Raw genomic sequence first — 17204 nt, 5'->3', positions numbered from 1 at the left:
GTAATGCTCACAAGGCAGGAGGGACAGATCTGCTTTACCTGTGTCTTAGTGCTGGAGGGCTGTGTTTGCTACAGTTCTAAGCTAGAATCAAAAGGGTTTCAATGTGATTTTATGGCACTGAGCACCTGCAAAGGCTGGAAAAAACTCACTGGGTGGACCCCATACGGGTGTTCTGGCTGGAGCTGCTCACCTGCGGATCTGCTTCAGGATATAGTCCCTGGAGATGTACTTGATGTTCTCCTCCACAACCGAGCGAACTCCTTCCTCCTCCATCAGCTGCTTCTCCAGCCACTCCACCAGGTCCTTATTGCTGTCCCACAGGTACGCCTGCCAACAGAGCACACTGTCACCCACTGTCCCCTCATTCAGCCCCATCACTGCTTGCACCCGCTCCCCTCGTACCACTCTGGAAATTTAATTCAACTCAAGAAATCTGGGGCTCGGATGCTGACCTCTGGGCAGCTCCTGTGTGGCATCCCAGGCCCAGCACAGCTGCACAGCCCTCCAGGAGGGAGACCTGGCAACAGAACCCCATTTTCTTCTGCAAGATCATTTCACCTGGTATTTGCGAGGTAGTTGACTACATAATAATTCAGGAGTGTGTTAGGTGCCTAATAGCCTTCTCGCTCCTCTCTTCTCTCATTTTCTTTACAAATCATTTAAGAATCGTTTTGTTAATGGTTTCCGGAAAAGCAAGTACCACCATTAGCACTCATTCATATTTATGTCATTTTATTTGGGTAATTAAACACAAAGCTCGTCATTTAAAGGTGCACTATCCTTCCCTGTTATCACTAACAAAGTCAAAGGCAGAATGACAATGAGCTCTGCAGTCAGGGGGTGGCTCAGGGCACAGGGGGACCCCAGCAGCGCACAAACCACCACGTTGGTTTTGGTTTTATCCTTCAAAATCACGTGTGCAGCTTCTCTGAACCTCGTGATGTCATTTCAACCCAAAGATTCTGCTTATTTCATTGTTGCTTTTTTTTTCTTATTATTATTTTAAACTCGTTAGTTTTTGCTCCTTGCTGCTGCCCCCAGACATGGCAGCGACGCTCCCTGCATACAAAGCAGGGCGCTTGGGAAGATTTCAGGGAAGGGAAGAAAAGCCCAAGCAGCCGCCTTACGGTTGCAGACCTGCATAAAGCTAGATTTACCCAAGAATCCCAAAGCTGTTACTTTAGGAGAATATTTAATACTCTTATTAATCATTTTTAATCCGTTTGCTTTTAATTAAGAAACAGCATGATGCTTTCCTATCAACATATGCCAGGGAGCAGATTAATTGTGGCTTAAGATAACTCTCCTTGATTGGTGTAATGTATTAGCTAACGAGATGCCCGCTTTTAAAGACGCTCAGACACTACCTTGGAAAGCCTGCTGCCCTCCAGAGAGCACATTCATATCCCCCCTGCTTTCTGGAACCCCTGAGTGTTTGTGACTTTAAAAATAAAATAAAATAAAATAAAGAACTCAGATGGGAGGATTGTGACAAAAAACAACCTAAGAGCTGCGCTGGAGATTGCTCTTTAGAGATTGTCAGCTTCAGAGTTCAAGCACAATTAAAGAAATCCTCAGCACAGCCATCAGATGCGGATGCTGCTGAGGTGACCTCCCCCCCCCCCCCCCATCCCTGGCAGCTGAACCTGGCAGTGAGTTGTGCCCTGAGGGGCCAAGGGATGGTGGCAGAGAGCAGGATGTCCGCTGCCAGCTGTGCCAGACAGCAGCATCTGGACGCTGCCTTCATCCCATGGCTGCCCTTCCTCCTTCTGCCAGCAGAGCTGCCCACCTTATGCTCCCATTTTCATAATGGTAGCGCTATGTAGTTACATGCTTGGGGAGAAACCTATTGAAACTGAGTGGGGGTGCTTTCCTGGCCTGAAATGTAGCATTCCCATGAAATAACTCACAATCTGGAACGTTCCCAGAAGTTCTCTTCCACCACCCAAAATAGTTTTGGACATTACAATTGAGAACCAAAGATGAAGTTCCACCTGGGAGAACTTCACTGAACTCACACACCCAGGGAAGACCACAGCTTTGGTATGAGGTTGTTTCCACTTACCTTTACTGTCCCTTCCACTTCCACAAACCAGCGTCTCAGCATGGCCTGGATCTGCCCGTCGGTCAGCTCAGGGTTGGCATCATGGATCTTCTTTTTGACCACATCTTCCAGAAGAAGACGTCTCAGCCTCCAGTAGAAGAAGGTACGGGATGTTTTCCAGTCCAGAATGTCCTGCCCAGGACAGAGATCAAAAGGAGAAATGAGTGAGGCAGCATTTCCACGGAGAAGTGCTTAAGCATTGCTCCCCATGGAAACAGAAGGCTTTCACTCATACGCTCAGTTGTGCTACTCACACAAGAAATACAGAGCTGTCCCTGCTCAGCCACCCCACCCTGCTAACAGAGTTACTGCCCTGAGCCAAACCCCGTGCACTCACCGTGATGGCACCCTTCTCCTGCATGCGGCCCGGTGTGTCGTGCAGGTCAGCAAACTGCATGGCCACCTGGTGGTAAATGGGAATCAGGAACTCCTCCCGCTCCTTCAGTTTGCTCTCCAGGTCTTTTCGGTCGGCAGCGCTCAGCTCAGGGGTACCTGCAACCAGGCACAGCCACAGGTCAGCAACCTCTGACAAGACAAGGCAGAGGGAGCAGAGGTTTCTCCTGTTCCTGTACATGGGATGCCTTTGGCCAGGAGAAATGCCAGCCCATCAGCTCCAGGCCATGCCAAGTGCTCCCCAATCAAACCAAAGTGCTCCAGCCTGGATTTCCTGCCAACAATATTCAGGCAAGAGGTCCAAGGCTGGTTTCACCATGGAAACTCTGTTCCATTTAAATGCCAAATGAGTTGAGCCATCAGCTGAGTGACAGATTTACTGGACTTGCTCCTGACAAGAATGATGTTCCAGCACAGCATTCACTTCAGCCCAAAACCTGGGCAGTGTGAGACCACTGAGCACCGCTGCGTGCTTTCCTGCAGGCAGTGACACCTCACACCATCCACTTACCAGCAGCCAGCACATCATTCCCAGCCACAGAGTGACAGAAAGGAAGGAAAACTACTCTAAGACGACACGGTCCTCTGACGTTCATAATTTTTCACGAATTTGTAAAAGACCAAACTCCAATTAACATGAATTAAAAGGAAAATGCCTTAATTTCACCCCACGAGGGGCACGAACCAGACTAAGCCAAGAACTCTGCCACCAACACTTGTGCATGAGGTCTGTGTGCAGAGGCAGCGTCCTTAGAGCCAACCTCAGTTCAACTGAAGCAAAGATTGCAGTCTGAGCCAAATTACATATTGGTCTCACCACCCAACTGCATGGGGCTGTGAGAGCGATGCTGCACAGAGGGCAGCTGAGCCACAAAACAAAGAAGTGAGAGCAGTCAGTGGGAGAAGTGGGCCAGAAGCTCCATCCATCCCCAGCACCGTCAGCCGAGCATCCCAACTGCACCATGTGCTGTGCCAACACCACTGAGTGTTCTGGGTTTCAATTTTTATCATTAGGGCAGGAATACTGATGACATTAACCACTGAGCTTTTCAACACAACACCTCCCACCCCTCAGCACTGCATGGCCGTGTCCCCGCAGAGCTTCCCTTCCACCTGGGAACACACAGCCACGTGCTGCCCGGCCCCTCCAGCAAAGCTCCCTACCCAAGTCACACATCTGAGTGCCTACCAATACAAATGCTGCCTAACCTTTCCAGCACTAGTAAGAAGCTTTTAATTAAGAGCAGCGACTCTCATAACCTTCAGGATAAAGAATGAGACGTATTTATCCACGTTCAACTCGTCCGTTCCTCCAGCCCTGTTCCAAATGGCAACACGTGCACTTTGAGCCCACGCTGCTGCTGGATCCCAGCCTCCATGCACGCCGTGCACCCCGAGCAGCCGAGCCCGGTAATGATTTAGGTGAGATTAACAAATATGTCAATGTCTATTTTCTGCTTAATTTAAAAGCGGCGTCTATAAAGATTTTTGACTTCTGAACCCTGTTCTCCTGAAAGAAAGAAGGTAACAATGAGGAGGGGGGATAAAGAGTGATTATCCCATCATCGATCGTTTGTCAGGAGCATTTCTTATTCACTGGACTATTGTAAAAAGCTAAGCTCTCGATCAATCCTGTAAGCCCCCCGTACAATTAAATATCTTGGAATGGTTTTCTTTCTTTCCAAGCAGATCTCGAGGCCTCGGGGCTTTTCAGAGCACTCAGGCCTTATTTATTTATTTCTCGGGAAAAGTCTCCTTCCACAAATCTCACCTGGCAGGGAGAGCAGGTTTAAAATATGGGATTCCTTTGCTCTGAAGGTACCAGACAGTTAATGAAAGCGTTACCGTTTAAATCATAGGAACATTATAGACCTGGAGGTATGGATCAGCTGCTGATCAATGCGAAACAAAGGAGCAGTGCTGTGGCAGGGCATGCAGCGGGGATGTCAAGGAAGGAGGACCTCCCTGCTCAGCAGCAATGTGGGGCACACTCAGGTGGTGCTGGAGGTGCCTTGAAGTGCCTCTGCAGCAGAGCCCAACCACAGCACCACGTAGTTCCCAGCTCTTCATCCCACCATGTTTTCTCTCTTTCTTTGATCAACTGCAGAACTGCCTTGGGCAGGCTGAGAAATTGCCCTGTGTTCATGTTAGGAGATGCAAAAGCTCAAACTCTGAGGGGAGAGGGTCAGGACCCAATGGGGAAGGGCACCCCCACAGCCACCGACCCGCATGCAGACAGATGGGAGCTGTGTGCAGTAAATCCGCTGGCGCAGCTCTCCAACGCTGAATATCAATTTATGCTGCTCTCCAAAAGTTAAGGGGAGGCATCGCAGCAGAGAAAGCAACACCTAAACTATTGTGATTTGTGCCCCATTAAACAACACCCCTCTGCAGGAGCAGCCCCCCGCCTCCAATAAAGCTCCTGCCGTTGGGGAGCGGCTCCACAGGCCCAATGAATCACAGCCTCCCATAACATTTAGTAGCCAAGCGCTTTTCTTAAATATGACCAGTTTAACAGGTTAGACAAAATGACTTCAAGAAATGTTATTGTAAGTTCCCTCTGATTGCAGGAAGCCGGCCAGCTTCTGAATCAATTTGATGGTTTATGGTTTCTAAGCTGTTAAAACGTGGGATTTTCTCCCTCGCCCTCTGCACAGCCTCAGCGTGGCAGAGCATTTCCTTGGCCATCCCCTCATCCCTTCCCAACACTCCCAAGGTCTCGGCACAGCCACAGCTGCACACCCGCAGGCCCACCTGGGGATCTGCTGCTTCCCAGGTAGAGCCACTCAGTGACATCAGGACGTGTCTATTTTAACCCCGCTCACAACCACCCCACAAATCTCACCTTCTTTTCCTCTGCCTTTCCCCATCTGCTGCCCAACGAAGCCCAGCGCAGCCGCCAGGGACAGGAAGGTCACTGTGAGCTCACGTCCCACAGTGGGTGGCTTTGGGCCATCGCTTGTTCCTTTAAATGAGACTGCTTGTAATTGCTTCACTAAATATGCAGTAGGATTTATGTTACAAAGGTGCAATATGCAATAGCAGTCAAGGTCACACGTGCTCATGACATGGGCTTGAAATAGCTTTGTGCAGCTGCACCACGCGGTGCTCTGCCCTGGTCCTGTCCCACCCTGCTCCCAGAGCTCTGTGTTAGCAACACAGCACGTGGATGTGGGACTCCTGGAAGTGTATTGGGGGGAATCCATTACGGCCCTGCAGGGAGGGGCCCAGGATGCAGCTGGAAGAGGTAGCAGCAATCAGCACTTGCTCATCTGGGCTCCTGACTGCACAGTAACACTTAAATGCAGCAGCACTTGCAGATAGAAGCAAAGGCAAAAAGTTACAGCTGCACTGACTGCGTTTGTCCCAGACTTCCTGAGAGACGGCACCACTACAACCCCATTTTTCTTAGTCACTGCTCAAGAAAACAACCAGCATTTTGATTAATTACAGCACAGAGCAACAACCCACCCCCAGAAAATAATTACCGGACCTCTGAGCCACAATCCACCTTCCTGAGCCGGAGCTGGGAGAGGGCCCGGCCATGGCACAGCATCCGCACTGCAGGCTGGTGGCTGTGTGAGCTGCCTCTGCTTCCCAATGCAGACAGAGCGCTCCTCCCACAGTGCACAACTGCATCCAGGGCACACAGCTTCACACGGGCACACAGCCCACCACTTCTGTAAGGAGAATCTCAGGCACTGCCCCTCTGCCATGCTGAATAGCTGATAACGTAACACTGAGTCCCACTAACTGGAGACCTTCTGCCATTCCTTCACATTCCACCCATCTTTTTGTTTCCATTACGCCATGCAACTGAAGCATTGCATGCCTGGGATCTGCACGGCAAAGTTAGTATTTATTCCACTCCTACCTGTTCTGCTGTAACAAATAAATAAAAGGAATTGCAGCCCTGTGATGCTCTGAGCTGCGGCCACGGTCCGACTCAGCGCACCCAGGGGAACGATCCGGGCAGGACGGGACCGCCCTCCCTCCTCCCCTCCGCTCTGTTTGGGAAGAGCAGAGCTCTGAGTGACACCGCAATACAACGCGGGGCTAATAAACATCTCAGGACTAGTGCCAGGGAATTGATAATGAACAGATTTATGTCAAATGATTCGATATCTGCCGGCCTCCGCTGCTCTCACACTCCCCCACTGCAGCCGGAGCGCGGCGGAGGGAGATGCCTCCAAGGGGAGCGTCCATCCCCACTCCCCACTCCAAGCACCTCCTGCTGCAGGCAGCTCGGGGAGGGATGACAGCCACTCAGGGGTTAAAGAGAGGCAGTGAACCCCCAGCTAATGAGTAAGAATTCAGCAGGCAGTGTAAGATAAATGGAGCTTTCTCTGCTTCTGCTGGAGTCAGCATGAACTGCGGCCCTGCGGCTTGTTTGTGGCAAATGGAGTGCGCGAAATATCAAAGGGCAGTGATCCAGAAGAAGACCGACTTTGACAAATTTTAAATTGGCCAGAAAGAAAACCAGCAAAAAAAAAAAAATAATAAAAAAAAAAATTATGCAATTCAGTGTGTCCTGCAATCTGAGCTTTCCTGCTATGGGACGGAATTAGCAGCAAAACAACAGCAATGATCGTCAACGCTGGCAGCAATTACAGCCATCTAAGTGAGATGCTTATCAGTGACTGAAGCTTTTAGAGCTCTCCCTATGTACAGTTGTAAGTGACTTGCTCTTGTGCTGCAGTCATTTTAATTAAAGTGTATGGAGTTTGCTGGGAGTAATTGCCCTGTACAGGAAGAGGCGGCAGAAAATGCCCACACGGCTCCTGCCTCCCCCCCATTCTGGCCAGGCATAAAGCCCCCAGCAGAGACCTGCTCCCATCCCTGTCCCCTCGCCGTGGCTCTGGGTGGCACACTGTGGCTGCTCCCAGCACACCATGAGCTCTGCTCCCCACTTCCTCCATCACATCCAACCCCCTGTGGCAGCAATGCTGTGTGGGCTGCTGGGGACCAGGAATGCAGCACCAGGAGTGGAGCTGGGAATGAGCTGCAGTCCCTCACCCCAAGTGAGGGTCACCACAGCCACCAGGACCCCCTGCTGGGTGCCCACAACTCGGCACAGTCTGTCTGCATCATATCCAACACTGTCAGTCTAACATATAGGGCCAAAATGGGTTTTGCTGCAGCTACAAACAATGGGATGGTTGTCCACTCCAGCAGACACAGACAGAACAGCACAGCCACGGGACAGCTGTGTGTCCCCTTTCCCCACTGCAGGAATGCACAGGAGTCAGACCAGCTCAGACAAATCGCTGCCCCACACCAGGCCTGGACACTGCCCACCTGCTGCACACCCACAGGGGGAAACAGAGACTTTTAAACCACTATCAGAGAGAAAAGTCTTTGATGCTATCAGAGACATCAGCAAGAAGCTGACTTTCAGCAAGTGTGCTCATTCCCAGCACCCTTTACAATTACCATTCTCCTCCCAAGGTGTATCAGAACACTTGTTTTGTATAAAAATCGTTGCACTACCATAAATTAAAAGAAGCCAAATAATAAAATGTAACTGCAGCAACAGAGACGATTTATCAGTCATTTGCAGAACGCTTCTCCTCCTGAAGGATCCCAGAAGGCTTTAGAAATTCACACCATGGCCACGAAACCTGCTTCCTCCACTAAAATGTGCTCAATTTTGGAGGTAAAATGAGGCTCTGTAAGATTATACTCTTATAGTAAGAGCCAGTAAAGAACTCTTTAAGGAGTCTATTCTCCTGAGAGAGTACACATCTGATATTAAGTGTATTTTGCTGAATGGTCTATTTTGGGCTGTTGGGCATATACCAGGTGTTGGGATTGCTTGGAATGGCAGGGACTGGAATAACAACACAGTGACACGATGGCTGCTGAGCACTGCAAAGCACCCCCTTTACCAAGGAGGTGAGGAGTCTATTTTTGCTTTCTTAAAACTGAAAAGCAGACACTGTTACCTCAAACTGCCTCGGGCACACGGAGACAGTCCTACAGCCAAAGAGTCTATGGCCAAATTCTTAATTACGCCAAATGATGCCAGCTGAGGGTTTGGCCAAAAATTGCTGAGATGGAAACTGGAGCCAAGCATCTGCAGCCAGTGTCTGCTGCAAAGACCCATCAATTAAAACATTCAGCTCACAAAGACGCCCTCTATCTAGCACCCCCTACGTGCACACCGATCCCCTCTCACACACCCATACATGCAGCCTGTCTCATCTGGTTTTCTTCCCAAGTTAGGTGACAGTAAATAAAAATTAGCATGAATTTGATAAAATGCCTGAGTGCCCCTTTTTAAGGTCCGTGCCCACCCTCATTAGCCAGCAGCAGAACGCTCCGCTGCCCACCACACGTACCCAGCCGCTCCGCCAGCCGCATGTAGACGGGGTCCACTCGCCTCATTGTCTTCACCAGGTCCTTCCTGCGGAACTTGATTTCCACCGTCCCCTCTGGCTCCAGGATTCCTCCTCTGATCAGTGATGGGAAAAGAGAAAAGAAAGGCAGGTTCAGGCCATCAGACAAGGGGAAACACAAAACAGGATGGTTTGATGTTGTTTGGAAAGTATGTAGAAAGAAGCAGAGAAGGGAGGAGGGAGACAGAGGGAGAACAAGAGAGAACTAATCTCAGCTGTGGTTTACCCAATGCCACTGCACATGAGGCTGCACAGGAGGTGCCCATCCAGCAGCACAGAGCGCAGCCTGGCACCAGCACTGCTCCTGGCAGCCTCTGTCAGCTGTGACATGAAAGTTTCTCCAAAAGGTAAAGCCTTGTGACACATCAATTAACCAAGCACATTCATTAGAGGAGCAAAAGAAGGTCAGTGCTGAGGTGGTGGAGCAGCACTGGTGATGGGAATTATCACAAATGCACTGCAGTGTGTAGGGACAGGACGGCAGTGCTCCCAGAATTATCTTTTTGGCTACAGGAGCTGAGGGCAGCAGAGCCCAGCTCAGCACTGCCAACATGCAGGCTGTGTGCCCAGAACCTGCCTGCTGCTCCTGATGGCTGCAGGTACCATCCCCCACTAACTGTGTGCCTGTCCTCCTGGCTCACCCCCATCCTGCAGACAGTCCAGGGAGGGCTGGTTTACTCCTCTGAGTGATGGAGTATCATTGTATTTTAGAGATTCTCATTTAAAAGTGTGCTCCCAAGAGCCTGCCTGTTGTTCTACATGCTGTAACTAGGACTTCACCAATGCAAGTTGTAGTTCACAAAATGAGCGCAGTGACCCAGAGAGGTGGCAGTGTTCCATCCCTGCAGATCCAGGGGGATCCCTGCAGATGAGGGGATGGGGCTCTGAGCACCACACCGGGGTTGTGGGGGTCCCTGTGCACTGCAGGGTGCCTTTAATGGTCCCTTCCAACTCAAACAGTTCTATGATCCCATGCTCCCAATGGAGAAGACAATACCAAGTGTGACAGCTCCATGCTCAGCCTTGGCCCTACCTGGCCATGGAGGCTCCGAGCAGCCCTACCTGCTCTCACGGTCCGCATACATCTCCATGTGCCGGGGGTTGATGGTGGGGTCAATGACAGCCCAGGATCCACCCCTGAGCTCTGCCTGTGGTGGGATGTAGATGAGCACAGGCTGCCGGTACTCCCTCAGGCCATCCACGATGTAGGCACCAAACTTCAGCACCTGGTCGTACATGTCTGCAGGAAAGGGACACAGCGTCAGGCACAGTGGGTCAAACTGGAGAGAGGAATGCAAGCACCCAGTTCTGGACACCCCCTACCATGCTACAGCTCCAGCAGGTGTTCCTTGCCAAGGGCAGGGTGCCCAGGAGGGAGGTGCACGCCTATAGATCCTTATATGTCCTTATAAAAACCAGTGAGTGCTGAGGGTTCAGACATGAAATATCTCTGCTCCCCTCTTCTGGCTCTAAAATCTATCCAAAGCATTTTGCTAAAATTCTGAAGAACTCCACTGGGTACAGACAAAGCACGGGAAGTATCTGCCCCAAAGGTGATTTACATAAAAGAGAAAAGAATGAAGGCAATGAGAATTTATATGAGATGATACTGTTTGTAATGGATGTAGTTTGTAATGGAAACAGGCAGCCTCGAATACATATATTTTGTTACACATAATTATATTTGGAAGCATCAAATCAGATATATAAGAAATGAGAAACACTTATCAGGATTACCTGGTCCATCTCTGTCCACACGGGACCCCATCCTGTGCTTCCTTCCTTAAAGCCTCGATTGAGAAATCCCAAACCACCAGCTCTTGTACTTTAGAGCCATTTCCACAGCATTCAGCCAAGTTTCCCCTCCTTCCCCATCCCAATTCACTTCCCATTATTCCTTCCTGCATCACCCCACACTCCATCCACACCTGCAGTCACAGTCATAGACCGATGCCGGCGTTCACCTGAAATCCTTACATCCCTCGAGCAAACCACTGCTGGGAAGGACAGACCCCAGCCCAGGTCTGCACATCACAGCCCCCAACTTAATGGGGAGCATCAGCACAGACACAGTTAAGTCCCAGCTCTTTGAGAAATACTCACACAGTAAGAGATCACACACAGATGTGTCTATCGGTACCACAGGCTCTGATGTGCTCTGTCCAGTTCATTTGCAAGGTCACTATCCAAACACCCAAGAAAAGGGATTTTCTAACATTTAAGAGATGCCAAATGCCATTAAGGAGGAGTACGATCTATTTCCACTAGTTGTGACTGACTGTGAATTCTGGCAGAGCAGCGGGGCCTGGAACCAACCAGAGCTCCAACCTTTCCATTTGTCCTGAGCAAAGAAAAAGACCTCAAAAAGGGTGACAAATTTATTACTAATTACACAATTATTTTATTATGTAGCACTAGTAATAAACCACTTGAAGTACTTTCAGCTAATTCTAGTGTTAAGAAAATAATTGCTCGATTCAAATTATTTTAACTGAATTAATTCTTTACTAGACATTTTTTACTAGAGCTACATAATAAAATAATTGTGTAATTAGCAATCCATTTGTCACTCCTGCCAAGGGTTTGTATTTTACTCAGGTTAAGTCCTGGAAGAGAGGCATCCCTTTTGCAGAGGGATGTGGGGTGCAGCAGAGGCAGACACAGCTCCCCACGTTCACATCTGCTCCCCTGGGGACCCTGCACTGCAGAGCTCCACTGCCAGATCCCAGCACGTTGTGCCTCAGATTTGGTATAAAGATTTACACTCCAGGTTTCTCTTGCACACTAAAAACTTCCACCAAGGCCAATTTCTGCCTTCCCACATGCCCCTTCCTGCCTTCAGACAGGCTATAAACTACCTGCTTATGTTAGGATTAGCGAAACTAGAATTAAACATGAAATTTCTGGGCCAAAACTCAGCCCTGTTCTCATTTAAAGCCGAGCAAAGCAGCGATGCTGCAGGAGTCCCCCAGGAAGAGCAGTGCTTGTTATTCAGCAGGACAGAGTGCTCACAGCACACCTCCCCACGCTGTGCCTGCAGCGTGCACCGGCGCCTGCTGCGCACCGACCTTTCCCTGCGTGTGCAAACAGCAGCACTGGGATGCAGTGCTGGATCGGTGCAGGCAGCTTTGTGCATGATGGGCAGCGTGCCCCGAACCTCCGAAGCTGGAACGGATCTCATCAGCTTGGCTGGATTAGCAGATAGGACCCGAAGGTAAACACCGGGTGCATGTTGGCCGCAGACACATAATGAACCTCGTAAACCCATTATATAGAGCAGCACCGCCGTTCAGCACCAGGTAATCAGAGATTTAAAACAGCCCTTTCCTTCCGCTTAGATTTTTTTTTATTGTTATTTATAACCTGTCCCAGGGAAAAATAATAAGTGAAACATGAAAACCCAACCGCGAGTGACCCTGTAGCACAAGCAGCGCTGCCGTTGATGTCGCGGGGATTTGCATGCTATCAAACTATTCATGCCGAGTCCAAGACCCCGGTGCTAATTTCCAGTAAATTTCATGCTTGATGTCTCCCCGTCGTGGGTCACTGCCGGTTCGCCTAAATAAACCACTTCCAAATGGCTCCTCCATCTAAATATTCAAGCCAGTTTTTATAATTTAATTTTGCATTATGCCGAGGAGCCTCCCGGCCAGGCACCGCTCGCTGGGGAAGCGCCGGCGCGTTGTGAGCCACCTCCATTTCTGTGCTTCCTTTATTTATTTCACTGCCCGAATCGGACCTCCTAGGCCGACGAGTAAAGGGGTTGGGCTTTTTTCCTCTGCTTGCTTTTTTTTTTTTGCCTTTTCCCCCCTCTGCTAATGTCAATTTTCAGCATAGCAAGAGCTGTCTCTAATCTTTTCCTACTCATTACACACAATTTTGGAGTCATTTTACCCACAGTGCAGCCGGCTCCTGGCAGTGTGTTTGTGTGCACTGAGGGGTGGCATAATTGTTTATTTTCCCTCCCTGCATAATCCCCAGGCAGCGCTGAAACCAACACTGCCAACACAGCCCCGAGGAGCACGGTGAGCCTCAGCAGGGAGCAGGGCTGCCACCAGGCCCCAGCAAAGGCCATAGCAGAGCATGGCCGGTACAGCACACCCTGCAGCAGCTCAGTGTCTCCGTGCTCTGCCGTGAGCTGCAGTGCAGGTCTCTGGGGATGCACAGTGCAGTACTGGCATCTTCCCACAAATGAGCACCTTCTTTTCCACCCTGGGCTCTGGTTCCAGCTCAGAAGCTTCACAGTTTCTGAGGAACACTCACACTGTCACAACGGCAGCCCTCCCCACTGGGAACTCCTGCTGTTAGTGGGCCTGTAATGTTCCTTCTGTGTGCAAAGCGCTGCATGCAGGTAAAAGGCCGTAATCCTTCACTTATTTAAATTTTATAGTATCAATCTCACGTTCCTGGCACTTTGCAGAATTTCAAACAGCAATATGTGGTACAGAAGTCTAACTGCCACTACATTAACTGAGCAGTTTTATAACTGAGCAGGCACTGCCACCAAAAGGACCGCCTGGGACGGGGAGTCCATCCCGACACACACAGTGCTACCAGGGTGAGAAACCATCAGCAGGACAGTGCTCCCTCTCGGTACAACGTGCCGTTCCATTACCCAGTACTGCTGGCTTAACCAGCCCCAGTTCTAAGTTGAGGCAGGATATAAAGCAGAAGGGGTTTCCTGAGATTACTGCTTAATTAGCCCAGGTTGGCAGCTGTAAATTTTGTTAGCAACCAGCCCACAGTTACAGTCCAATTACCTGTTCTCACTGCAGCTGGTCTGGTCAGTTCCTGTAACCCTCCAATAAGGGTATGTATAAAAATAAAATAGTGTTGTTACACTGAAAAGAACCTGATTTCAGATTTTCACTTGGCAAATTTGGTGTTATTCCCACAGTGGCCATTAAAGACAAGAGCCAAGAAGGAAGAAAAGGAACAAAACCTTTTGCCACCACCACAGGTACCACAGCACCACCCTACAGGACACCATCAGAGCACACAAGTGGCCATTACCTTTCATGCCACCAGAGAAGCCTCTCCAGTTGGCAAAGACCATCAGAGGCAGCCCCTCCCTGTTGAAGTCATTGATGGCCTGGGCTGTCTTAAAGGCAGAGTCGGGGAACCACACCTGACCAGCCTGCTGGATTATCTGTGGGAATGAGAAAGAACAGTCAGTCCTCCACTGCCCATGGAGTCAGCACAAAAAATACAGAAACGGTTGCAGCAATAATTGCAATGTGGAACCATCAATGCAGTGCACACAAAATGCACAGGATCTGCTTGCCAACAATAAAACTGGGACAATCCTTCTGTCACCAGAATCAGAAGGAGCGATGTCGCTGTTCTTCCCATGGGGAGATGGCATAGGAAGCCTGATGCTTTGACTGCTGTAACGAAGTGAAGGAGAAAGAAAAAGATATGCAAAGGAGAAGACCCAGAAGAGATGATGTGGGGCCACAGCTGTGAAATCAGGCAGGAGAAAAGCAAAATGTCAAAGCAGCAAGAGCATGAAACACTACGGTCACAGCCAGGGAACTGGGAAATGATGTTTCCAATGCCCCACTCCCCACATCTCAGCCCACAGAACTACTGGGAAACATGGAGCAAACAGCCAACATGACCATCCCACCAAGGACTAGCTCTACTTTGTGTACTGTATTTGAAAGAAACCCCCACCACCACCACAACAAATGCTCTTTTCTTAGAGACGTTCATAGAGGACAACCACACACACTCAGCTGACCTTGGCCTCCGAGTCCAGGTTTGCGGGATCAGCAGGGATGCTCAGCTCCACTGTTCTGGTTTCTACGGCAACTACTCCTACAGGTATTCCTCCCAGCCTGAAAGGTGACACACATCAAAATCCGTATTTTCACTGTTACACAACTGGACAATTTTTCCAATTCCCATCAAAATACTCAGAAGAGACAAATAAGTGCATGCAAATGGAGGAGGAGGAGGCCGCGCTGTGGCCTTTTTGAAGAGTTTAGGCATGCAGCTGGGTAATTTCAGAGCTGAATTTAGGGTTCTCAGAGCAAAACCTAGTTCTAAAAACTGCCACATGCCTCACTGAGAATGAAACAGGATAGAACTCATCACTCCTGTGCTGCTGCTACAAGTCCCTCTTGCTGGCGGCGCTGCACAGAGGTTTGGGGCTGCGTTTGGGGCTGCCTGCCTCGCTGCCTCCATCCCAGAGAGCTGCTCCTGCAGCCACCCGAGGAGGGACAGCACGGCCGATGGGCACCAGGGGGCTGAGAACATTCCCATTCACTATGATTAAGAGTCTGCCCAGATACCCGTAATTGCAGAAGCCGTCTTAAATCGGTAACTTATAACTTCTATATTAGGGCCCATGTGACCTAATAAAGAACATCTTTATCCAAGTATTACAGTTATTTATTGAACTTGAAAACAGCTCAAAACAACTTCTGTTTTCCATTATACTTCATATAAATTTTATCAGGCTAGCACATGAAGATGCTACATCTTGTTTTATAGTGTGTCCCTGGACAAGTTGCCATAGAATAATAAAAGACAATTTACAGCCAACAGCACACATATTCCAAACATACATACAAAAGATGAGTTTTGGCAGCACTTATAGTAACAATCCCAGAAGAATATATTCGTATTTGTTTTTTCAAAGTGCCGCTGCTTTCAAAAGAAGCCAGTTTCATTTGTGTTATATATGTGTGAGCATGGGAGAACCCAGAGCAACTTGGAATTTGTCAGAAGGAATTGCAAGAGGGGCCGAGCACCAGCCAGGACAGAGACCTTCCAGCTTTGTCAATCACTGGTTGCTTCTTTTCCCTGGAATACTGCTCAAGCTAAAAGCCTTTACAAGATTAGAGTAACTCGTGAGATAAAACTTGAGCGTGTTACAGATGGCAGATAAAAATACTGAAGTGTATCAAAAGGTCACAGGACAACCTGAGGTTACATGCTGCAGTTAGGAGTGGAGTCTGAGGGTATTGTAGGTTCCTTTCAATGATGTACAAGGATCAGACAATGTTCTGAGTGGAGTGGAACCCCTGGGACCAGCAGCGGTCACAGACATGGAGCCACTGGGGGACGGCAGGGCTGAGCTGAGCTGCTCAGAGCCCTTCGGTCAGGCAGGAGCAGCCCACATTCTGATGTGGGATCTAAGGAAATGGACAGCCTCCTGATCATGTTCTGCTCTAGGAGAGTCCTAAGGAAGTCTCAGTCCCATTTTGTTGCACATCTCTGCAGCATAGAAGAAACCTGAGATCATCAGGTGCTGCTTCAGAAAATGCTGCAAGTGAATCCATGCAATTCTCAATGTTAAGCTCTTCTGTTGCAGGTCTCTTGTAATTTGTTCCAGTTTTAGCTAAACTTCTCTTGCAAGTCAAGCGTGACCTCAGAGCACTAAGCTGTGCACCCTCCCTTTGGCTTACAGCTGCAGGAAGTTCTCACTGCGACCACATACCCAGAGAAGCAGGTTTTGCCTTACATCATTTTTCACAATCTCTCTCTTTTTGGCTTTCGTGCATGTCACCTCCAAGCAAAACAGGAGCAATGATCAGTGCATGCCCCGTTTGTGTGGTAAACAAGTATCCTATTCAAGTAATGACTTATTTTTACTATCAACTTTGAAATGAGGTTCCAGAAAGAAAAAAAAAAGTAACGCATGATGAAAACATGATTTCCACAAACGCCTGAGAAGTCTGTCGGCATTTACCTTGCTCTGCCAACCACAACCGTCTGTGCCCAGGGCTGCATGATCTCCAGGAATGAGCCATTGTCAAAGAAACCACTCTGCCATTGTCCTTTTTGACCTAAAAGGAAGGGGAAAAATGGAGACATCAGAGGTGGGAGGAAAAAGTCAGAATACAAAAGGAGTGACAGAAACTTGCTTAAAAACGCCAACCGGAGAACGCGGTGCTGCTTTGTGATGTATTTATTTATTTTATTCTAAACAGATTATAATACAAGGGAACATTAGACAGCTGAGCATTTGTCTGCCTTCAGCCATCATGTCTTATTTCATTTGCTAGTCTGCATAAAGACAGTCATTTATCAGCAAAAGCATCATTTATTGTTAAACGATGGGGTTCAGATAGCAGAGGGACTTTGCATGCTTTTAAATAAATAACTTTTTTTTTTCGAGATAGGACAAACATTTGTCAAAAGGCAGCAAAGTCATTAAAGATGTTTTTCAAAAGGCCTATTTCTATTTTAAAACTCAGCTCGCAGTTTTCTCTTGCTTCTGCCTGATATCTCCCGCATAGAAATGCCAAAAAATTCCTAACACTTGAAAATGAGATGGCACATCTGTGAGCTTCACACGT

General features: G+C 48.9%; 1 protein-coding gene and 1 long non-coding RNA gene across 13 annotated transcripts in view; one reads left to right on the top strand and one right to left on the bottom strand.

Moving 5' to 3' along the window:
* Window positions 1-17204, bottom strand: part of ACACA (acetyl-CoA carboxylase alpha) — a 118850-nt gene that overhangs the window by 2634 nt on the left and 99012 nt on the right. For all 12 annotated transcript variants that reach the window (XM_032448510.2, XM_085521971.1, XM_032448512.2 and 9 more), the window contains 8 exons: window positions 16595-16691; window positions 14639-14735; window positions 13909-14044; window positions 9958-10135; window positions 8839-8951; window positions 2442-2596; window positions 2066-2236; window positions 191-327 (listed from right to left, as the gene is read on the bottom strand). In XM_032448510.2, coding sequence (XP_032304401.2) covers window positions 191-327; window positions 2066-2236; window positions 2442-2596; window positions 8839-8951; window positions 9958-10135; window positions 13909-14044; window positions 14639-14735; window positions 16595-16691 — 1084 coding nt within the window. The remainder of the gene's footprint in view (window positions 1-190; window positions 328-2065; window positions 2237-2441; window positions 2597-8838; window positions 8952-9957; window positions 10136-13908; window positions 14045-14638; window positions 14736-16594; window positions 16692-17204) is intronic.
* LOC146757376 (uncharacterized) lies at window positions 11911-14310 on the top strand. The gene is made up of 2 exons (XR_014936442.1): window positions 11911-12194; window positions 13793-14310. It is a non-coding gene; the product is annotated as an uncharacterized LOC146757376 (long non-coding RNA).

This window comes from Coturnix japonica, chromosome 22 (genome assembly GCF_054131305.1).
Source record: "Coturnix japonica strain WE chromosome 22, WE-NBRP24, whole genome shotgun sequence".
Taxonomy (NCBI): Eukaryota; Metazoa; Chordata; class Aves; order Galliformes; family Phasianidae; genus Coturnix; species Coturnix japonica.
Note: the sequence above shows the minus strand (reverse complement) of the source record. Positions and strands in the feature narration are given on the sequence as shown.